This window comes from Cantharellus anzutake (genome assembly GCF_015039405.1).
Source record: "Cantharellus anzutake strain C23 chromosome Unknown EI90scaffold_234, whole genome shotgun sequence".
Classification (NCBI taxonomy): Eukaryota; Fungi; Basidiomycota; class Agaricomycetes; order Cantharellales; family Hydnaceae; genus Cantharellus; species Cantharellus anzutake.
The window spans coordinates 33,798-53,867 of record NW_024067184.1 but is presented as its reverse complement, the minus strand read 5'-3'; the positions used below and the strand labels follow the sequence as shown (position 1 = coordinate 53,867).

The following is a 20,070-nucleotide window of genomic DNA, read 5'->3' as shown; positions in this document are numbered from 1 at the left end:
ATTTGGATGAATGTCCGTGCAGGTCATGTAATAGTCATGTGATTATCCGCAGAAAATAAATGACTTGCAGTTTCCTAAATAGGATTGATCACATGACCTGATCGACCATTCATCCAAATATTTATTGTTATATTGTTATAAATATGTTGCGCCGTTTGTTTTGCACCTTGCTGTAAACGGTGCAACTTCGCTTTAGATCTCGCAAGCTCCTGAACTGGGGTAACCGATTTGAGATGGATATTGTGTAAGTAGTATTGGGGGTGAGGCTTTGGTATGAGGCAGCTTTTCTTCACAATCCCGTGGCTTTCATTGGTCTTGCTTTCCACCATCATCATCCTCTTTTACGATCATCTTGTCTCTAAACTCCTTAGACTAACAGTTGACCCCAGAGGTAAGCTGCGCCCCTTATAATGGCCCCCTAGTTAAGTGCTAAACGCCCAACTACTTATCTCGTTCTTACACCTCGCGATCGCGTCCGATCTACTCGCTGTATCAACAAAACACACATGCCTCAACGGCCATGACGACCCATTGGCAATCTTTCCCTCTGAAGATGACTTACCAATGGTATGATCCAAATGCTGCATCGGGCCCGCCGACTGGCCTTGTGCCTACATACGGTGCTAACGGACAGATCGTTTATCAACGAATTGATCTGGAGCTTTTGAGACTCACGCGAGCCCCAGCCGAGTACACTTCCGTGAGGAGCAAATCAGAGTGCCTCTCCGGCACACAGGTCGGGATGCAAGTATCCTTACACAAGCATCTGAAGGAAGCCGAGAACCGATTCATTTGGTTAAGGGGCTCCCCTGGGACGGGGAAGACTGCGATCTCTATGAGTGTCGCATCTGCGCTTAAGAAAGAGGGTATTCTGGCAGCGTCATTCTTTTGGGACAAGAACCAGACAGGAACGGGCTTGGATTCTATCGAACAGTTCCCCTCTACCCTTGCCCACCAACTTGCATCCTTCAATAAGGACTTCAAAGCGTCGCTTATCAGACACCTTCGACACCCGGCTTTGGCCTTAGTTCAGGGTTTTCCCCTAGAAAAACAAATGAAGGCACTGATTATTGAGCCGATGCGCGACCTGGAGGACACGCTGTCTTCAGGCAAAGATCGCTTCATCATCGTCTTGGATGGTCTTGACGAGTGCGGGAATCATGAAGTGCTCGAGCATCTGATGAAGCTGGTACTTGCCCTTCAGGAACTGCCGCCGTCGTTTTCTGTGCTAGTTAGCTGTCGTCCTGAGCCAGGAGTCATTTCAGCTTGGTTGGAAGCTCGAACAAAGGGTGTTGTCGTACCATGTGAAGACGTGGATGAGATAGCGTACGATGAAACTTTCCGTACAATCTGCGTTATGGTCGAGGAAGGTCTTCGGGATCTCATTGATGAATCTCCATGGAAACCAATAGAGGGAGGACTTGACGCCCTTGCGCGGGCTTGTCGCCAGTCGCCAGTTATGGCATCTATCCGGGTTCGCGATGTTCGCCTGCAGACACAGCGTGGCCACACTCTGCAGTTGGCATTTCAAAACTTGCTCACTCTTGCTGATGTGCCTACCGACTTCAACTGGGAGTACTTGCGAATACTTCGACAAGTGTATATGCTAGATTCACTTGAAATTCACTCAGATGTAGCCAAGAAGTATCGCTCAGTGGTGGGCGCGATTGTTGTGGCGCGCAAGTCGATGACTGTGTCCCTTATATCGCAGCTTTTTGGGATTGCCGAGGATGACATCCGTGCAATGTTGGAACCGATCAGCTCCATGATACATCTTCCCTCACGAAACACGGAGCGTGTCAACTTCTATCACGCAACGGCAAAAGAGTTCATAATGGGGGATCCAATTGGCGAGGAGAGGGACGAAGTATTCTTCATCAATGATGTAGAAGGACACTCCTTTGGACTGCCGCTCCTTCGACTTTTCAACAGCCATTGTGAGCAGAACGCGTTTGGGGTACCCACCGATCTTCCTTTAGGAGATAGACAAAAATGGGAAGGATTTATGGTGAAAGGCAATGACGATTATGTCCATTCCTACAATTTTTTAGAGCACTTGGACCCTTCGGAACTCTTTTCTGAAGAGTCCAATGAATTACAGAGCCAGTTTGATTCGTTCATCACGCGAAACTTGTTGGCATTAGCGCAGTTGCAGCCGCGCTTCATCCAAATTCCTGAAGGATTTCGTAAATTCGACGTAAGTCGAAACTATTCATCTCATGTTTCAAGGAAATGATGTCATTTTTGATAGCATCACAATTCAATCCAAGCTTTGAGAGATTTGGAACCGGCAGCGAACTATATCGCCAAGCACGGGCCATCGTATCTCTATCGATCATTTCTCCCTTTTGCCCCACTCTCATCATCCATTTACAAATTATACGGTTCTCTCTCGGACCCTATCCGGATCTTCTCCATTTTTGGCGAGTTCTCTGGTGACACCATCCCGTTAAGCGAGGATTTGCTCAGCGCCCAAGAGGTTATGCAAGCAAAGTGGCGCGAACTACGTCCACCTGAGATTAACGAACCGGGAATTGAGGTGATCGATTACGAAGCTGAATTTCACGAACCTGATATTCGTAATGCCATTGTGGCATGCGCTGCACTCTCCCTTGATGGTCGCCATGTTGCGCTTGGGTTTGGCAACGGTATTATCGAAGTTGCCGATATTGACCATCAATGTACGGTCTGCCGATTGCAGCACGATCCAGCCAATCCCCCGATCTGGATCGAGTTTGTCCATGGCAGCCACCGAGTTGTTACTGAGGACATTGATGGAAACGTCATAGTCCTCGGCCATGACATGACCCCTGTGAAACTGGGCACCCTTCCTACTGGTCCCTATTCTGCTGGAACTGCAGTATCAGATAATGAATCATTTGTCGTTCGAGTCCCACGAAATTTCGACAACCCATGGTACGACAATATGAGACTCATATCTGTTCTTGAGGATCCATCCATTCAGCTCCTCGCCTCGCCTTCCTCGCCCTCATCCCCGTCTTCCCCATTTATTCATGTCGGGTTGCACACTCCTCACCGTCGAACGCTTGGGTTCTCACCAGGAGCACAATATATTGGTGCTTTTGATGGGATCCGAGCTTTCACCTGGTCAACGAAGTCATGTGAATTCATTGCATCTTATTGCGTGACGCAGTTCGATTCTTGGATTATTAGGCCCAGTATCATCCCTCCGAGTGGCTCATATCTCGTGCCTCCAGTAGAAGGCAAGACAGTTTATACACTCCATTCCGAGGCGGATGCAAGGCCTGATTCAGAAGATGAGTCCTGGATCAAGTGCCCATTTTACGACCTCTCGCCGAGCGGCTCAGAGGGAGTGGCCCTGCCCTCCAGTGTTTATTCATCTATCACAGGAAGAATCCCGCTAATCGAGTCCTCATCAGTGTGGATTAACGGCAGCGTAGTACTCATGGTTCCAGTGGACTTTGAACCCCATGAAACCTGTGCCTGGTATGGTGATCGAATGCCACCTGATGTTATGGGGCTCTACCGCCCTCAGTCCAGCAGAGATGGAACCCGATTTCTACTCCAGGGTGAGCGAAGAGCTCCAATTGTTGTTGATGTCAGCCAAATTTTGCCTTCGAATGGTCCGCCTCTGGATTTGAGTGGGACGTGAGATCCCAACATTCCGGGCTTGCCTCGTGTTTCGCGTTCACGGGGGAGGGATGTTCCGGATGGTAGGAGGGATTCACATATGCAATATGAAAGTCATTACGTGACATATCTTTCCACTCAACTTTCTTGCATAACATTCCACTGTGTTACTGTAAATTCCATTCTGCATGCTCAACTTACAGTCGCTCATTACTTATGCGTCCAAACCCTAGCAATAAACTGATAGGTCTCGCCGGGATGGGGAATGTGGCGGATACTTCTAAAATTGAAACATTCGCTCTTTCCTGAATTTTCCGCCTCATATCTGTTCAACGTTAACTCAGTAAGAATTGCGCATGTACGAGCGACAGTTATAACCTTGTAGTCGTCGAGCCGGACGTTTCCCTGCGCCGTGGCCACTGCGATCATACCGAACGCATCACCAAGCGATAGGTACGGGCCAGAGTCCTAGCAATCAGGTCCAATGAGCTCCCACAACACCTAGAGGTTGACCGAACCGAACCTCTTCTTCCGTGGAAGCGACACTTCTTGGATCATGAGGTATTCGGAACCACAGAAGACACGAACCATCGGTGCTGCGTCAGACTGGGTGAGCACTCCCGCGGCTGGGAAAGGAGAGTGCCGTCCAGAAAGTGTACATGTTGTGGCTGAAACAATATCAGCATTCACACTACGCGAGGAACTCGACGACGCTATCGACCTTTGAATCGAGAAGGAAAGTTGTGCTCTATTGCTGCAAGGAATCCTGGTGTCCGAAGCAGTAGATAAAGCAAGGCTATGCGCGCAGCAAGCTGCTCAGAGATGCCTTTGTACGTCCTTGGATGAGTGAGTGTAAATTGATCGCGGGATACGCATCCCACTTGCGATTACTGGTATCAAATGTGGAAATAATATACGATTAGATCAAACGTGAGCCACCTGCACGAAACATCAATATCAGCTCGGAACAAGTGAACGAGCCCCAAACATATCCCTTCGCTAGCAAGTTCCGGCTGACGACGCATATGGTGACATCCCAGGGTTCTGTCGTTCGTTCCGTCGATGTGAGGAAGAACTAACGACCTTCGTGGAGAGTAGTCCATTATATGGAATTAGCTTAAACACCTGGGACGTAGGGTTAGTAAGTTAAAATTGCACGAGATATGGAGACGGAATCTACTAAAATGCTGTGACGTCCTGAGCCAACTTCAACCGTGTTCTCGTATGGCCATGCCCTTCGAAGGCGAGATTCAATAGAATATATCTTGAATTAGGCTGAAGAATATATATGCCTTTCCAAACACAAAGTCAACCCGTAGATTCACGGGAGTGCACATCCTTAATGGCCAATGAGGCCAGACGCTACGAGAATGTTTATGAAATCGACGCCGGTCGCGAAAATTCGTGAGGTAATGCGCCTGGGTAAGGAACGATCGTGGATGAATACAGCAGTCATAGCTGCATCTGCACCCGTATCTAAGCTCGGTGCAGAAGCAACGCAACCAGGCTAGGTGTCCGTGCGGAGGAAGCCTCCAGTGCGTATGCATTATCATGTCCAACAAAGGGCTGGCATGGAACACTCTTGCGTTCGCCTTTCGAACAACTTCGAATGCAAAGGTCTACTTACACCGCAAAAAGGCCAAAATATAGCTCATGGTTGAAGCGCGTTATTGGTGGAAAATAGGATATAACACGAGTTAAATCTGCGTCACATTAGTAAATATTAATTACCGTGTTTATTTGGAATATAATTTGCCTGCTGAGACTTATAAATTCTAGGTGGACGCGGTATGAGCTGGCTTCACCTTCTACCACCACCATCCGCCTCTGAAGCCAACCCATCAGGTGCCTCTCCTAATTTTGTAGTCGACTGATCGGTATCTGCGACGTTTCCCACGCCGGGTGCGCTTGTCGACGCTGTTGTGCTCTGGAAATCAAAGAAGCACCCACTGAACCATGGGTGGACGAAATGTACGCCCCACAGACTACCGGTAAATGCTAAGCATAACTAGTTTCTTCCTGCACATGCACTGCAACTCGTTTCCCACCCCACACTCGCGACTGTCATCACCTCTCCTTCTTGATAGCGCCGACTGTGCCCATACAACGCGTGCCATGACTCTGAATATGGTCCCCTCTTTCGGACCCCCTCAGTGATAAAGGCCCATATGATAAAACAACGCGTCTCGTCCAGTTGGGGCGGCTACCGCAACGCCGACATCCCCTCTAGTCTCCACATAGAGGGTTCTTCATACTCACGTTAAGTGGCCAGTATTGGCAGGCTGCTTTGGCCTGCGGTCAGGAGTTGGCTTAAGTATCTCTCCACCATGATCGACATAGCTTTCTAACATTTCTCTGACCATGCCTGTTCTAGTTGACCATTCATTTTCACGAGCCCCTTTACTCCGGAGGTAAGCCAGCTGGCAGTATTATATTTCTGATTCTTCGTCTTCATGTGGCTGAGCTGAGAGACTTGACATGGAACTAAGTAGTTGGAGGATGAGACGGTCTCGACTTGAGCGCTGGCGCGAAGCTTCTAGTAGGGCTCGGTGATTTGGTTGGGGACACTCGGACTTACAGTAATTGTAACACAAAGCTTGGGGAATGCTCAATTTGGATAATTTCAAACGCGCGCCAGAAATATGTAAGATTGGGCATAACGTGCGTTATATACATACATGAGCATTTAAAACATGGTCATATTGTCTTTTCTATCTCACAATTATTTCTTTCTAAAGAAAGTTATTTTCATGTCATATCTACACTTCTACGCGCGTTATTCTGGTTTCATATTTAGCTCATTGCGCTGTGTTAAAACAGTAGATTAACTTGCCTCAGATTATAGCTCACCCTTGGCGGGCACATGGAATCTGGGGCTGCATTGAGGCACGGTTGGATGGCCTGACCTTGACCATAAGGAGTGATCGAAGATGGGAGGAAAATCAGGCATGAAAAAACCTAGCAGTTTACGTGACTCGCAACGCTGTTGAGGTGCCCCGGCGTTTGGAGAATGGATAGCACATGTTATTCGCACCAGGTACACAACTAGATGGTACCGTGTGCCAACTAGAGCTGGAACGAGTTCGCGGAGGGGCTAGGCACAGGCTACACGACGCAATAAGGACATGTTTTATTCCTTCTTGGCAGATAGACAACCCCTAACGAGGCTGTATGGGTTATTGCTGCGGGAGGAACATATGCAGGCTAGATGACGCCCGTGGGTTGCCGACATCCGATCTGGAGACCAAGTTACTCCGGCTCTCCGTGTACAAATGGTGAGTATGTTACAATAGACCGGATTGAATCACCGGGTTGTGCGCGCGCGCGGATGGCGTATGTGCGTGGTAATTTGAAATAAACTTTATTGGTGACGACGTAATGGCTATTTCCCTATGCGGTACTTCCATTTCTGACCTCTATTCAGTGGGGTCAGTTGGATCGAAATATCATCGAATTTTTTAGTGCTTGAGCCGTACTGGAGAGTCGTCATCAAGGCGTAACTTCAGAATCCCAGATAAGAATAATCCCCACGGAAACGGCTCCGGGTGCGTCACGTTGAGGCATCACGATGTCCACATGTTTCCTGAGCAATAGGGCACCCTACGGCAAAGCGAAGCCAGCTGGAAGCTAAGGTCTTCGCCCGAAGCTCGATCGATCCGGCCATGCATCTGCCAGCAGAAAGAGATCGATAATCGGCATCCCGAACCAACGCGGTGCGATACATGGACTTTTGACTGGCAATCAGATACGTTGCCACTGCCGAGTTCTAATTGATCGTTCACGGAGGGTTGTATGTTCGAAGCAGCATTTTTCGAACTGCAGTGAAACCATAAGAATGTGCAACGAAAACGATATATTGATGCTATGCCACCATCTCCCCATTATCGTATCGACAGCTTATCACCATTATCATCAATCGAAAGTTGATAGACAGTGGTTGCGGACCCACTCTTTGCCTTTCCAAGTCTAGCTGCGGGCCTTAATCCTCCGCTCCAATTATAGGCCGCGCTCTCAGTGGCTGCATCTCAAAGTTATGCGTAAAGGTAAAGCCTCCACGGTACGCAAGCCTAATCAGCAACTCTAATCAGTCATTATGAGATCCAAACAAGGAATGTCATCGGTTATGACTTTAGATCGAGCAGAAGTCCCCTCGCCCATGGAATACCGAGAATTGCAGGGTTGGCCTACTGGCGTATGATTAAAAGAATGTGTTACTGAGCAACAGATGGGTTGTCCACTTGCGGAATGGTTTGTCGTCAGCGATTCGAAAACCGTCTGCATTTCGTTTCGAAGGTCGGGATCAGGTTCGAAGCAGGAAGTGAGAATACTAGGGTCCGTTGAAAAGGGGGTGAATGGTGGCTTTGCAGTTCCGATGGCCCATATAAGGGCATCGTTCTCAACGGTGGGATATGGTCGCGCACCGCGAAGTATCTGAGCACACTGCTCAGCTCCCAGAACCAAAAATGCGTTGGAATAATCGTACCTCCATGGCTGTGCATCCGAATGCCCAGACATCACTCTTCATGTTGCGAAAGGGTTCTTCGGCCATGCACACTTCAGGTGCTAAGTATCGCCAAGTCCCAAACTGACCCATGCTTGTGGCGTCGATATATGTAGATTTGTCCGAAATAATGAATGAAAGGCCAAAATCGCATAACTGCGGTGTTTTCTCACTGCTCACGACAACATTTTGCTGACGATGGAATTACTGATTATGTCGATGTGTGACATGACAAGGACTCACGGGTTTGATATCGCCATGCACTATCTCCCGGGAATGGAGATATGCTAAGCCATGGGCAATCCCGCAAATCTAGAATAGCACGCATGAGTAAGTGGTCCATAGGGTGCAGAGGTCGGTTCACCAAGGCTTGGCGGTCAGCGTCCTGACGGCGCCGTAGATAAGATTTGACATTCCCTTCGTCGCACCAATTTGACACCAAGCCCGGACATAGATCTTCCGTGCTTTCAAGGTATGATATCCATCCATGAAGCTTAACTATGTGTATTCGTCAATTGGCGCCACACCCTCATCTCGCGGACCAGTCGCTTGAAGGATTGCGAATGAATGGCAGCGGATTGTCTCTCATGTACGAGTTAACATACGTGAAGAAATTCGCTGACAGGATCACGATCGATATATCTGAAAGCCTTGATGCAAACCTTTTCCTAGAGAGACGCGTGAGAAGGCAGTTCGAGCACGAATATTGATTTGGGGTGTTTATAATGTAGATACGAACCGTGTTGTAGGTTCCCTCGTATATCACCCCAAAGGACCATGCTCGATTATGCGGTATAGCTACTTGACCGTCAAGAATCCTGTCGTCAACTTGCAGCAGTCTCTCCTTGATATTTTGTAGTAGTTCATCGACGGGTGACATGGCTCAATATTCACCATGTGTGAGGGGATAAAGACAGTGAAGAGATCCAAGGGAGAAGGTGTAGGGTGACCCAGCAGGACAGAAAGAGCTGGTCTGCCACAGGGCACTAAAGCACCCCTTATTTGGTAATGCATGGTAAGTAAAAGCAGACTACCGATTGCGGGAATTGAAAAGGGTTAATCTTTGGTGGGGAGTGAGGATGCTGAGTAGGGAACGGTGTGAATAAAGCACAATTGCAGGTCAAAGTGAATGGGAACAATCCATAGTGAAAGTGGAGAAACAGGTTCAGTTGAAATGGTCAACTATTTGGAGAAGATGGATCCTGTGGAAGGAAAGGGCCCTCGGCTCCCTTTCTAGAGGACGTTTTGCAATTGAAGACGAATTTGCAGGTCCCGCCAGTACATGGAGATAAGGAGATAAGGATTACTGAGGATCGGATGCAAATTCTGGAACACAGCCAAAAATGGCAGCTCGCGATATGAAAGCTAAATCTAGATATGTGGGACCTTCCTGAGCCACTGGATACAGCGAATGTGCGTATATCATAAGGCTGCTCCGTGCTCCTTAGGCCGGCGCTCCACTTCTCCGCTTCTCTGCACCGTACACACCATACACCGACCAAGATGGCAGATCAGACGTTAGCATCGTCCCCTTCGAGCAGCCTTGTTGTCAGAGATTCACATAATCTGGACAGAAGGATCGTGTTCGATATCAGGGACGGGCGGGTTATCGCCCCTAACCTAGTCAGAGTAAGTACAACGCAGTTAACTCGGCTAGGTTTCCCTCATTTGTCGGGGCAATTAGGGCGGAGTGGTTGGCGAGAGCGGCACTCTCGTAGAAGTCATACACGAGGTTGAACTCTCGCAGGAGGTGGTGGAGCAGGCGGTGGGGCGGGACGATGCAGAGGCGGCGAAGCATTTTGTTCAGGTTTGCAATTTGTTCGCCGGGATCAGCATGAGGCTAACTCTCGTCGCAGCGCGTGGAGCGCCAATTAAATGTCATTTGCTCTTTGGATCATATAAACATTGCTCGATTCCAGGGATGGACGATGATGCTTGAGGATGAAACTTGGCTTCGCGCGAGGGTCACGTATGCTAGTTGTGAGGGAGGGAAAGTTATGGATTATCTCAGTGCCAATGTGAATGCGGATCGCCAAAAACTGGTACGTCAGGTGTGCCTTCTCCAGAGTGTCCGTGTTTACCCTAAGTACTTCATCAGATTCTTGGAGTATCTCGAGGGCTTTCATATCTTCATTCTAAGGATATCGTCCACGGAAATCTCAATCCGGTTCGTATACCTTGGCCTGCTAATCGAGAACCACTCATCACCCCCCTAGGGTAACGTACGTATCGACTGCGGCGCCAATGACACGCATCCCATTCCTCGGATCAGTGGCTTTGGATCCTCGTACGCCATGACAGATGTCACCCCTGTCCGCCTCATAGTGGAGGGTGCGTGCTCCGTACCTTTAAGGTATGTCGCCCCAGAAGTCCTGGCCGGACGTGGAGTCCCATGCGACCAAAAGGGTGACATTTGGTCCCTTGGATGCACATCCTCACAGGTATTCCACGCCTCTTGTGTACCAATTGGGATCTCACCGTTTTCAGATGCTCCTCGGCAGACGTCCCTACGAGAGTATCCGCAACGACTTCCACATTCCATTCGCAGCCGCGAGACATGTAGCTCCCTATACGTGGGACTCTTCGGATCCTTACCATCAAGCACTTCAGCGCTGCCTCATACATGATCCTTCACAGCGTGCCGCCGCCAGTGACGTTGTCGAAAGATTAGAGTAAGTTATTTCCTTTGTTTATTATGTAAGGTGGAACTAAAATTTGGCAGATTGGTCATTGCCCTTTCAGAAATCCGGCGCCAGCTTCTCGAAGTGGAAGAACGCAATCTCACGGGTAGAATCCAAATTGTTGGAGATATATTTCAAGACGGCTCTGGTGTACGATCTAGAGGGATTTGTGGTGGGGTGTGCATGCGTGCTATCTTTAGGCTCGTTCGTGCTTGACAGATCAGATCATTTCTGATAGGAGGACGTCTGTGTCCGATACTCCAATGGCATTTCACCGTCAGATGGAAATGAGATCCTCAATGGGCAGGTGCGTCGGTGGCGTCTATATCTCGAATTTCTAATTTTCGTGGGCGCATAAAGATCCTTCATATCAAAAGGCACATCCGCATATGGGGTCGACTTGTCCATCGAAATATAGAGGCTTTTCGTGGGTGGGCTTTGAGCGTGGAAGGACGCAAACTTCATGTTGGCTTTATCTCAAGCTGGCGAGAGAGCGTGGCTGTGAGGCGTTATCTGCGGCAGAACCCAAGCGCAGATCGGCGTGAATTGGTGAAATTTCATCTTTTTGCATTATGTATTAACTTGGCATCAATCTGACGCATCCCCAAGGTGCACGGCGTTGCACAAGGCCTCCTTTATTTGCACTCGGAGGGGGTTGTACATGCAAATATTCACCCAGTCCGTCTGATACTTTCTTTCAAAAATTTCGAGATATATCAGTCCAACAGGACAACGTTATGATCGGGAACGAAGGGGATTCATATTTGCGTGGCTTCGACTTCTCGTATGATCATCGGTCCGAGGAGCCTCTATACGGCTATCGCGGCGGCTTACAACTCCGATTCACACCCCCGGAGTTGCTAAATCGTCCCACACCAATACCCACAGAATCGAGCGACATATGGGCATTCGGATGCATTTCCGGCGAGGTATGATTTGTTGTTGTGCTGATGAACCGTTATGCCGAGTACCTTTTTAGATACTTACCGGCCGGCCACCCTATGCTGGGCTAAGTGATACGGAAGTGATGACAAATCCAGTAGCGAGCCCCGTCGCGCCCTACCATTTGAACGACGTAGACCCTTTCGAAGGGGCGATCCCTGGGTGTTTCCTCCCTCGGGATCAACGTCCGAGAATCAAAGATATCATAGGGACTTGGTCTCAACATCTTTCTCCACCTATCCATGCACCCGCTCCTCCTAATAACGACGATCCCACAAAATCATATGTGGCAGGTTCCTCAAGGGAGTCCCGCCGCTCCAGCAAAGGCTCGGGATGCCTCACATGTAGACTTCGCAAAAAAGTGAGCAACACCTTCACGCTTGAACTGCTATGACTAATTTTACGCGAAAGAGATGTCCCAGATTCACGGACAGTACTGATCCTTGCTCCGAGTGTGAAAGATTACGACTTCAATGTCTGCGTCATGGATTCACGTGGCCCAATGTGGGTCATATCCAACATGACTGCCTATGTTTCTATGTGACTTATTCTTGAACAGGAAGAGAAATTGGCTGAAGCTCGACAAAAAATCAGGGAGTGGACAGCCCCGAAGAGACCACGGAGCCATGGTTTGGTCGGTTATTTTCCAAGCTTGCATTCATTGATCAGTGCCATCGTAGGTATGCTGAACCTCTCTGAGATCTTTTTGGATGCTTCCTTGGGGTCGATGTCGCAAGGAGGTGTAATGGGTTCTGGAGTCGGCCCCAGTGGCGGACAAGGGGATACGGGCCCGGCGCATCCTCTGCCTGACGAATTATTCATGGGGTTTGCCTCAGAACAAATCCCCCATCTCGAGAATGTCCAACTACCTCCAGTCATTCCCGGTGTTGACGAAAGCGATAATGCTGGGGAAGCGCTCTGTTGGCCTGCCTTTTCATTATGATCCAGGGATGCGGTGATTGCACAACAATGACCAAGGTGTTCATCCTCGCGATGAGCGCACCAGGCTCCGTACAGAGTGCCTTGCAGCGATCCAGGGGGCGGCCTTGTCTGGTTTCATGTCAGCATGGCAGTTAATGCTCATTCCATCACCACCCCTGGGAATCTGGGGGCCAATCCTCGTGGTAGATCAGACTGACAGGGGTCCATATTCGCTAGTGGAAGGGCTTATTAGACAATCAGGATTATGCAGATGAGTTTGTCTTGTAGTCGCTGTACATATTGGTCTGTTGGCTGCTGCAGAGGGTACATGTCGAGATTGCTTGGGCCACGGGTTCTTTTGGCAGCGTACAAAAAAAACCTTAGTCAACTGAAATCTTGCCGTTAAGCCCATCTGAAAGTGAAAAAGAAAGGACAATTTATGACATCGAATTATGCCAATGCAAGGGATCACGCGTCCCAGCTAAAAAGCAACCGACTGAACATGCGCGCTCCTGCTGCCATACACCAACTTCGATGAAGCAACTGACAAACCCCTCCCGGATGTACTCATCGTTTCTTCACTCTCTGACTCAATAACACCTCTGTTGGAAACCACCTCAGCCTTGAAGGGGTGTTTGGTGTACTGTGGTATAATGACCATAAGTTCAGTCGCGGGCTCAAACCCAGCCGTCTCCGCTTTGTGGACGCACTGCACAATGTTAGAAAATTACCTGCACAGCAGTGTCACTCTCCACCTCCCATAATTACGTTTTTTGTGCCACTTTTGCTTACATGTTTGTCTTTCCTTTCTGAGGTGCATGACCTCATGTTTATTACATGTTTATAACTGGTGAACATGGCAAATTCCTGCCACTCATTCGGCCTCACAAATCTCCCAATTGTTTGCATCCACCTTCTCAAAAATCAGGGAATATCCACAGGTTGAGGGAGCATGGCACCGAGAGCAAAATGACCTCCACACACACACGGTAGTTCTTAGAATAAGTATGCTGATCGCGAAATAACTCAGCTTCACGTTAAAGTGAACTAAGAATCTTATAATACCTGATCGCGAAATAACTATCGTACATTAGTTATTAGTAAGAATCATAATAACTAGTCGAAGTATGAATCTCACCTCAGCTTCACGTTAAAGTGAACTGAGGGGGATGAGAATGCAAAAAGGCGGAAGTTTTATAGAAAAGAGATAGGGCACCAGCGCGTAGTGTGCCAGGCCAAAGAGTAGTCGGTCCCGACTCAAAGCGGGATGTCATAGCGAAGAAGAATAAAGGGAAAAAGAAGTTACAACATCAGCAAAAAATTGTTATGCTCCTGAGTGCTCCAGAGTATGGGGAGCACTGGGAGAATCAGGAGGAGATTGGCCAGTCCAGGAACAGCTCATTTCCTCTGGAGTTGGTCAGGTACTCCAGGGCACTCCCAGGAGGGCATGGAGCATTGCTTTGTGCACAAACATATCCAGTAAATACAATTTAATGCTTCAAAATGTATAGGGGTGAGAAGCTTCTGGGAGCTCCTGGAGCATTTGAAAATGAAAAGGAAAAAAAGGAGGGAAGACTCCCCATGAATACCTCCTACCACAAGACTAACACAACAAGACACTACTTAACATTTAGATCAAACACTATACTATATATCAAGGACACTGAGACTCACCAATACACAGTCAAAATTTATGGCCTGATATATGATTAATCTGGCAACTTAATCACTTTCGGACTTGCAGAATATGGAGGAGGGGGAAATGGGGGAGAATGAGGGGGGAAATGAGGGGGGAAATGAGGAAAATTTGAAAAATAGGGACTTCTAAAAAGTTGGAAAAAATAGTTAGGGAAAAAATCAAAAAAAAATCAGGAACTGTAGTGCCTTTGAAGTGCTTTCAGGATATATAATTATTTGCGAAATTGAGGAAGAAATGATGGAGAAAAATGGAAAATACTTTTGGAGACCCGAGAAATAATGAGAACTGAATTGATGGGAAAGTCTGAAGATTGAATAGGAAAGTGAGGGGAAGCCTTGTAGCATTGTTATTTTCTGCTGTTCTAATTTTTCCTGATTCTTCTTGGTCTCACTCCCAGCTGCTCCTGGATACTCCTGGATACTCCTGGATACTCCTGGAAGCTCCTGGAAGCTCCTGGGAGGGTCCAGGAGCAGCTAATGGAAAATACTTTCGGGGACCCAAGAAATAATGAGAACTGAATTGATGGGAAAGTCTGAAAATTGAATAGGAAAGTGAGGGGAAGCCTTGTAGCATTGTTATTTTCTGCTGTTGTGATTTTTCCCGATTCTTCTTGGTCTCATTCCCAGCTGCTCCTCAATACTCCTGGAAGCTCCTGAAAGCTCCTGGGAGGGTCCAGGAGCAGCTGGGAGTGAGACCAAGAACAATCAGGAAAAATCACAACAGCAGAAAATAACAATGCTACAAGGCTTCCCCTCACTTTCCTATTCAATTTTCAGACTTTCCCATCAATTCAGTTCTCATTACTTCTTGGGTCTCTGAAAGTATTTTCCATTTTTCTCCATCATTTCTTCCTCAATTTCGCAAATAATTATATGTCCTGAAAGCACTTTAAAGGCACTATAGTTCCTGAATTTTTTTGATTTTTTTCCCTAATTTTTTTTTTTCAACTTTTTAGAGACCAAAATTTTCCTCCCACTGCTCCTGGCACATTGCATACTCCTCACCACTCCCAGCCACTCCTGAACCCCCTCCCAGGAGAACACTATTGGCTCCAGGAGTGCCCAATCTGCTGTTTTGTCTCCCACATGCTCCAGCCACTCCTGATGCTCCGGAGCATAACGGACTTTTGCTGATGAACCATGCCACCTTAAACCCATGATGGCCATAGGGCCTAAGCTCCTACTGAGTGCCCGTTGAATTCCAACAGTAGTTGGGAGAGAAGAGGATAATGATGTGAAGGGGTTCTCTATCATTTGTTTTTTACTAGCTGCTGTCAGGGATTAAGTAGGGCCAGCTAACAGGTGGCATCCTGTGCATGCCATTCCTGGTAAAGATGGTCAGAATGAGCTGCAGTAGAGGAGGAAGAGTAAAGTATAAATGAGTGATGCAAAGAGGACAGAATGGCTTTTGGATTGAGGGGAATATTGAAGTGATACAACACCTGGTATAAGAATTTATTGTGTGCAATATCGGTGAGAAAGAGGGAAACACCATCTCTAACATTTGGTGCTCGGCAATGGGCAGTCATGTTTGGTCTCAATTGAGGGGTGGAAAGCGATTAGGAATACAGTGAAAAACAAAAAACATCGAGAGTGCTGGCAAAGTGCTTTACTCCTTCCAGATGGATTTTGCAGAATTATCTTTGTACCATATGTGTAAAGTAAATAAGCTAATGCATGGACTCAGTCTTGAATGAGAGATCTAAGTTGTTATTCCTTTACCTAATGTGTGGACTGTAAATACAATCAGAACTTGCATACAAGGAAGAATAAAAAGGGTATCACCTCAGTCTCAAATGAGAGATCTGAGGGAGTGTGAAAAATTCCGAGCACAGTGTGTTTTATACACCTAGCACCAATATCGCTTATAGCGACTGCTGTCATGACCGACAAATCCCAGGGCTCCATCAGCGGCGAACCAATGCCGATAGGCGAATCCGCCGACCCGAAACCCATCCTAACCAGCCCCCAACCCCATGTCTGGCCCCCTGCCTTACTGCGTGAGACTTGGCCAATAATCAGAACCTAGACCCTGCCGGTATTCCGACCTTACCTCCAGTTCCTGAGCCCTTGGCACTCCCAGCCTAGTCAGCCACCTAATGATGGCCTATAGAGGGGGGGCCGTTTGGCCTTCAAATGGGCCTAAAAGGGGGTATTTACTAGTGGATGTCCTGGGATGATTCTATAATTCAATCAAATTCAATCAAATGCTTCTGTGATTCAATCAAATTTGTATTATTCAGGGTAGACATTCAAAACATAATGCCGCAATTGAATCTGATTTCCCATGACAATCCTCAGGCTGCTCAACTGTCTGTGCACAATGCTGGCCACTGTCTGAAGGGGTGTCAACACTGTTTCCCACGTCCCCAACACACTTTATGCAGATGGATAGCCTTCCAGAATATATATTTTGAGACTGAATTGACCAATAAATCATCGAGAAAAACGCAAAATACTTTTTTGGACACGAGTCTTTTGGGTTAGTGTGGCTGTCCACCTCATGTCTGTGCACAGTGCTGGTCATTGTCCGGAGGGGTGTCCAGACTGTTTCCCACGGTGTCAACACACTTTGCGTAGTTGGATAGCCCCTTCAAATAGCTTCCAGAATATATAATTTGAGACTAAATTGACAAGCAAGTTATTGAGAAAAATGCAAAATACTTTTTTGGACACGAGTCTTTGGGATATCAGTGACCTGGGAATTTCGATGACTTCGATGACTGTCAGTGAAATTTAGTGGCCCAAGCACTATCCCAAAGACTTGCATCCAAAAAAGTATTTTGCATTTTTCTCAATAACTTGCTTGTCAATTTAGTCTCAAATTATATATTCTGGAAGCTATTTGAAGGGGCTATCCAACTACGCAAAGTGTGTTGACACCGTGGGAAACAGTCTGGACACCCCTCCGGACAATGACCAGCACTGTGCACAGACATGAGGTGGACAGCCACACTAACCCAAAAGACTCGTGTCCAAAAAAGTATTTTGCGTTTTTCTCGATGATTTATTGGTCAATTCAGTCTCAAAATATATATTCTGGAAGGCTATCCATCTGCATAAAGTGTGTTGGGGACGTGGGAAACAGTGTTGACACCCCTTCAGACAGTGGCCAGCATTGTGCACAGACATTGAGTTGGACAGCCACACTAACCCAAAGACTCGCATCCAAAAAGTATTTTGTGTTTTTCTCGATAATTTATTGGTCAATTCAGTCTCAAAATATATATTCTGGAAGCTATTCAAAGGGGCTATTCAACTATGTAAAGTGTGTTCAGACCGTGGGAAACAGTGTTGACATCCCTCTAGACAGTGGTCAGCATGCGCACAGACCATGGGATGGACGAGTATGGCATTCCGGGACAATTTGCAACCATTGAATCAAACTGAATTAGGACATCTGAGGACGTTTGCAACAAATGAATGAAACTGAATGGCCAGGATGTCCTAGGATGTTTATAGTGAAAAAGGCCTTTTAGGCCCCATGCAAACGTCCTGAGGTTCCCCCTATAAAGGCCCACATAGTGGTTGTCCAAGGTGGGCACTCCCGGCATTCAGTCATGCCTGCCTTGTCTCCATCTGAACCACACTCATCGCTTCCCGCTATGTGGTCACAGCCATGCCCCGCTTCTGTGCATTCCGCACCCTCTGGCCACTCCACACCCTCTGGCCACTTCTGGTTGTCCTTGACACCTCTGGTCAGGTCAACACTCCCACTCCCCTCTGTACCTCTGTTGGCCTTCATGCTGTCCTTGTGTGACAGTGCTGGCAGATCAACCTCTGTTCGCGGACTTGTGTTGGCACTGCACCGACCCCGCTAATTTGCGGACTTGTATTGGCGCCGCACGCACTGACCTCTGCTTTTCTCTGGCCATCTTGTCACTCGGCAGCATACCATTCATTCCTTGCCGAGTGCCTATATTGTTCATCCATTCATTCGCTTAACTTGCCAATATTGGCACTTGATCCATGTGCTGATGCACTTTTATTACCTGTCAATATTGGCACTTGATCCACTTTTGTTTAGTTCATTGCCTCCCATTTCCCAGGCTCTTGTCCTTCATTCAGTTTGACAATCCCCACTTATTTCTGCACCGGACCATGCCGGACTGACCAGTCCTTCTGTGTTTCCCTCCTGCCTATTTATATCCTGTAAATACTTTTGGGGACCATAGTCTGAAATCAACTAGAGTACCCCCCCTGTCTGGTCTGAGTCCCTCCTTCTGCAAAGGGGGCTTCCCCCCCTCTGAGTCCGTGCTCACGGAGTCCACGCTCCTCCTACAGGTCCGCTCCACCTGCAAGTCTTGTTTGAAGTCCGCTGTGAGTGTCAATCCGTAAATACGGGATCTCCCCCAAATGTCAAGCTCAGGGCACAGCGCTCCACCTGAGTCGCTGAGGCCGCGATCCCACTCTGCTAACCTTGAACAGCGCTTCCGGATGCGCTGCATATTTCCGCCTGCATATCCACATGCGCGCACTCCAACAGACCTCTGCATCACCTCCGACCCCAACTCAGACAGTATTCCAGTCGCTGACAATATTTGCAGACTCTGACAATATTCCCAGATCTCTGACAACTGCCTGCTATAACCAGCAATGAAATAACTATCAAGACAAAAGGTATATATGATATCCTTAATTGATATCACATCAGTAAAGAGAATATTGGAACGCATGGACATTGATATTCCAATAATGTGACTTCATTCTCTGTCCCTCAGTGGCAACTACTGTATATGTTTCTTTGTACCATATGCACCTTGCACAGGTTACAATCTCTGATTGGGAAAAAAATTGGCTTTCATTCATTAATGGGTGCTGTGCAGGTGACTGCGTGTCAGGGCCCGGCCTGGGACCCGGAAGTACTCTTATGCTATGTGGGCACTAAGTTGTATGACATTGTAAAAGGTAAGTACAACTTGCCTATGTGGGCACTAAGTTGAGAAGAAGGGTAACCTTCTCAACTCCCTGCATGGCACCCATAAAAGGAAAGACTGTACAGTTCCCCAGTTGAGTGGTGTGACTATGGGGAGGGTCCGGGTGGCAGTACTCAGAGGGTGTGGGAACATTCTGGGCGAGCAGCTCACCCAGAACTGTGGCAGTGTCTGGAGGTCTTCTCACACTTCCGTGCTCACACAAGTGTACAGGGCAGTGAAACAACAACTGGTAGAGAAGGGGAGGAGGTGGTGTGGGGTCAGGGCTTGGGTGCTGGGCCCTGACACTGCAATGCAAAGCACACACTCTAGTAACAAAGTCCCCCTTGTATTAAAATTCAAATGTTACATTGAGTTTAATCCAATTCAATCAACCTGATACAATTTTCAATACAAATAATCAGTCACATATAATGGGGTTAAGAGGTCCATGTCTGATCAACTACTCCGAAAACCAGCACATGACACTTTGCTCTGACAACTGGCACAAAATGGCAGTGGTGGTGTTTTTCAGCAGCACCCAGTACTAAATTGTTGAACACATGTAACCCATGTGTGATAGATTAGGTTGTAGTGTGACACATTTTTAGTGTTAACCCACATAAGATTTGTACCCAACCACCCCCAAAGGTTATGAAGGGCTTGTCAGGGCACACCCACTCACCCAGCTCCACCTGGCCCCAGACCCAGCTCCACCTGGTGCCCTTTCCCCTCTTTCCTCCTTCCCTTCTTTTCTTTCTTCTTCTCTTTCCCTACCACTCCTCCATCCCCTTCCCCTTTC

The 20,070-nt window shown here is 47.7% G+C and overlaps 4 protein-coding genes across 4 annotated transcripts; 2 read left to right on the top strand and 2 right to left on the bottom strand.

Moving 5' to 3' along the window:
• Positions 1–8,056: 8,056 nt before the first annotated feature.
• On the bottom strand, positions 8,057–8,555 carry EI90DRAFT_2954498 (kinase-like domain-containing protein; the record flags this gene model as incomplete). The annotated part of the gene is made up of 3 exons (XM_039055431.1): positions 8,057–8,305; positions 8,357–8,425; positions 8,478–8,555. Coding segments are annotated over 3 exons (396 nt in total), but the record flags the coding sequence as incomplete, so codon positions are not given.
• EI90DRAFT_1040077 (uncharacterized protein) lies at positions 8,491–9,209 on the bottom strand. The gene is made up of 4 exons (XM_039051431.1): positions 9,008–9,209; positions 8,853–8,957; positions 8,719–8,781; positions 8,491–8,661 (listed from the first exon to the last, which is right to left on the bottom strand). The coding sequence occupies exons 1-4, from the start codon at positions 9,125–9,127 to the stop codon at positions 8,608–8,610; spliced, it is 342 nt and encodes a 113-aa protein (XP_038907764.1). The 5' UTR covers positions 9,128–9,209; the 3' UTR covers positions 8,491–8,607.
• A 235-nt stretch (positions 9,210–9,444) lies between these two features.
• EI90DRAFT_1039968 (kinase-like domain-containing protein) lies at positions 9,445–10,893 on the top strand. Its single transcript, XM_039051430.1, has 6 exons — positions 9,445–9,742; positions 9,798–9,920; positions 9,970–10,155; positions 10,212–10,280; positions 10,330–10,785; positions 10,836–10,893. The coding sequence occupies exons 1-5, from the start codon at positions 9,617–9,619 to the stop codon at positions 10,738–10,740; spliced, it is 915 nt and encodes a 304-aa protein (XP_038907763.1). The 5' UTR covers positions 9,445–9,616; the 3' UTR covers positions 10,741–10,785; positions 10,836–10,893.
• On the top strand, positions 10,872–12,772 carry EI90DRAFT_1039940 (kinase-like domain-containing protein). The gene is made up of 8 exons (XM_039051429.1): positions 10,872–10,971; positions 11,033–11,101; positions 11,172–11,343; positions 11,404–11,472; positions 11,523–11,723; positions 11,774–12,097; positions 12,148–12,240; positions 12,296–12,772. Exons 2-8 carry the CDS (start codon positions 11,058–11,060, stop codon positions 12,677–12,679), a joined length of 1,287 nt encoding a protein of 428 aa, XP_038907762.1. The 5' UTR covers positions 10,872–10,971; positions 11,033–11,057; the 3' UTR covers positions 12,680–12,772.
• Positions 12,773–20,070: the final 7,298 nt, after the last annotated feature.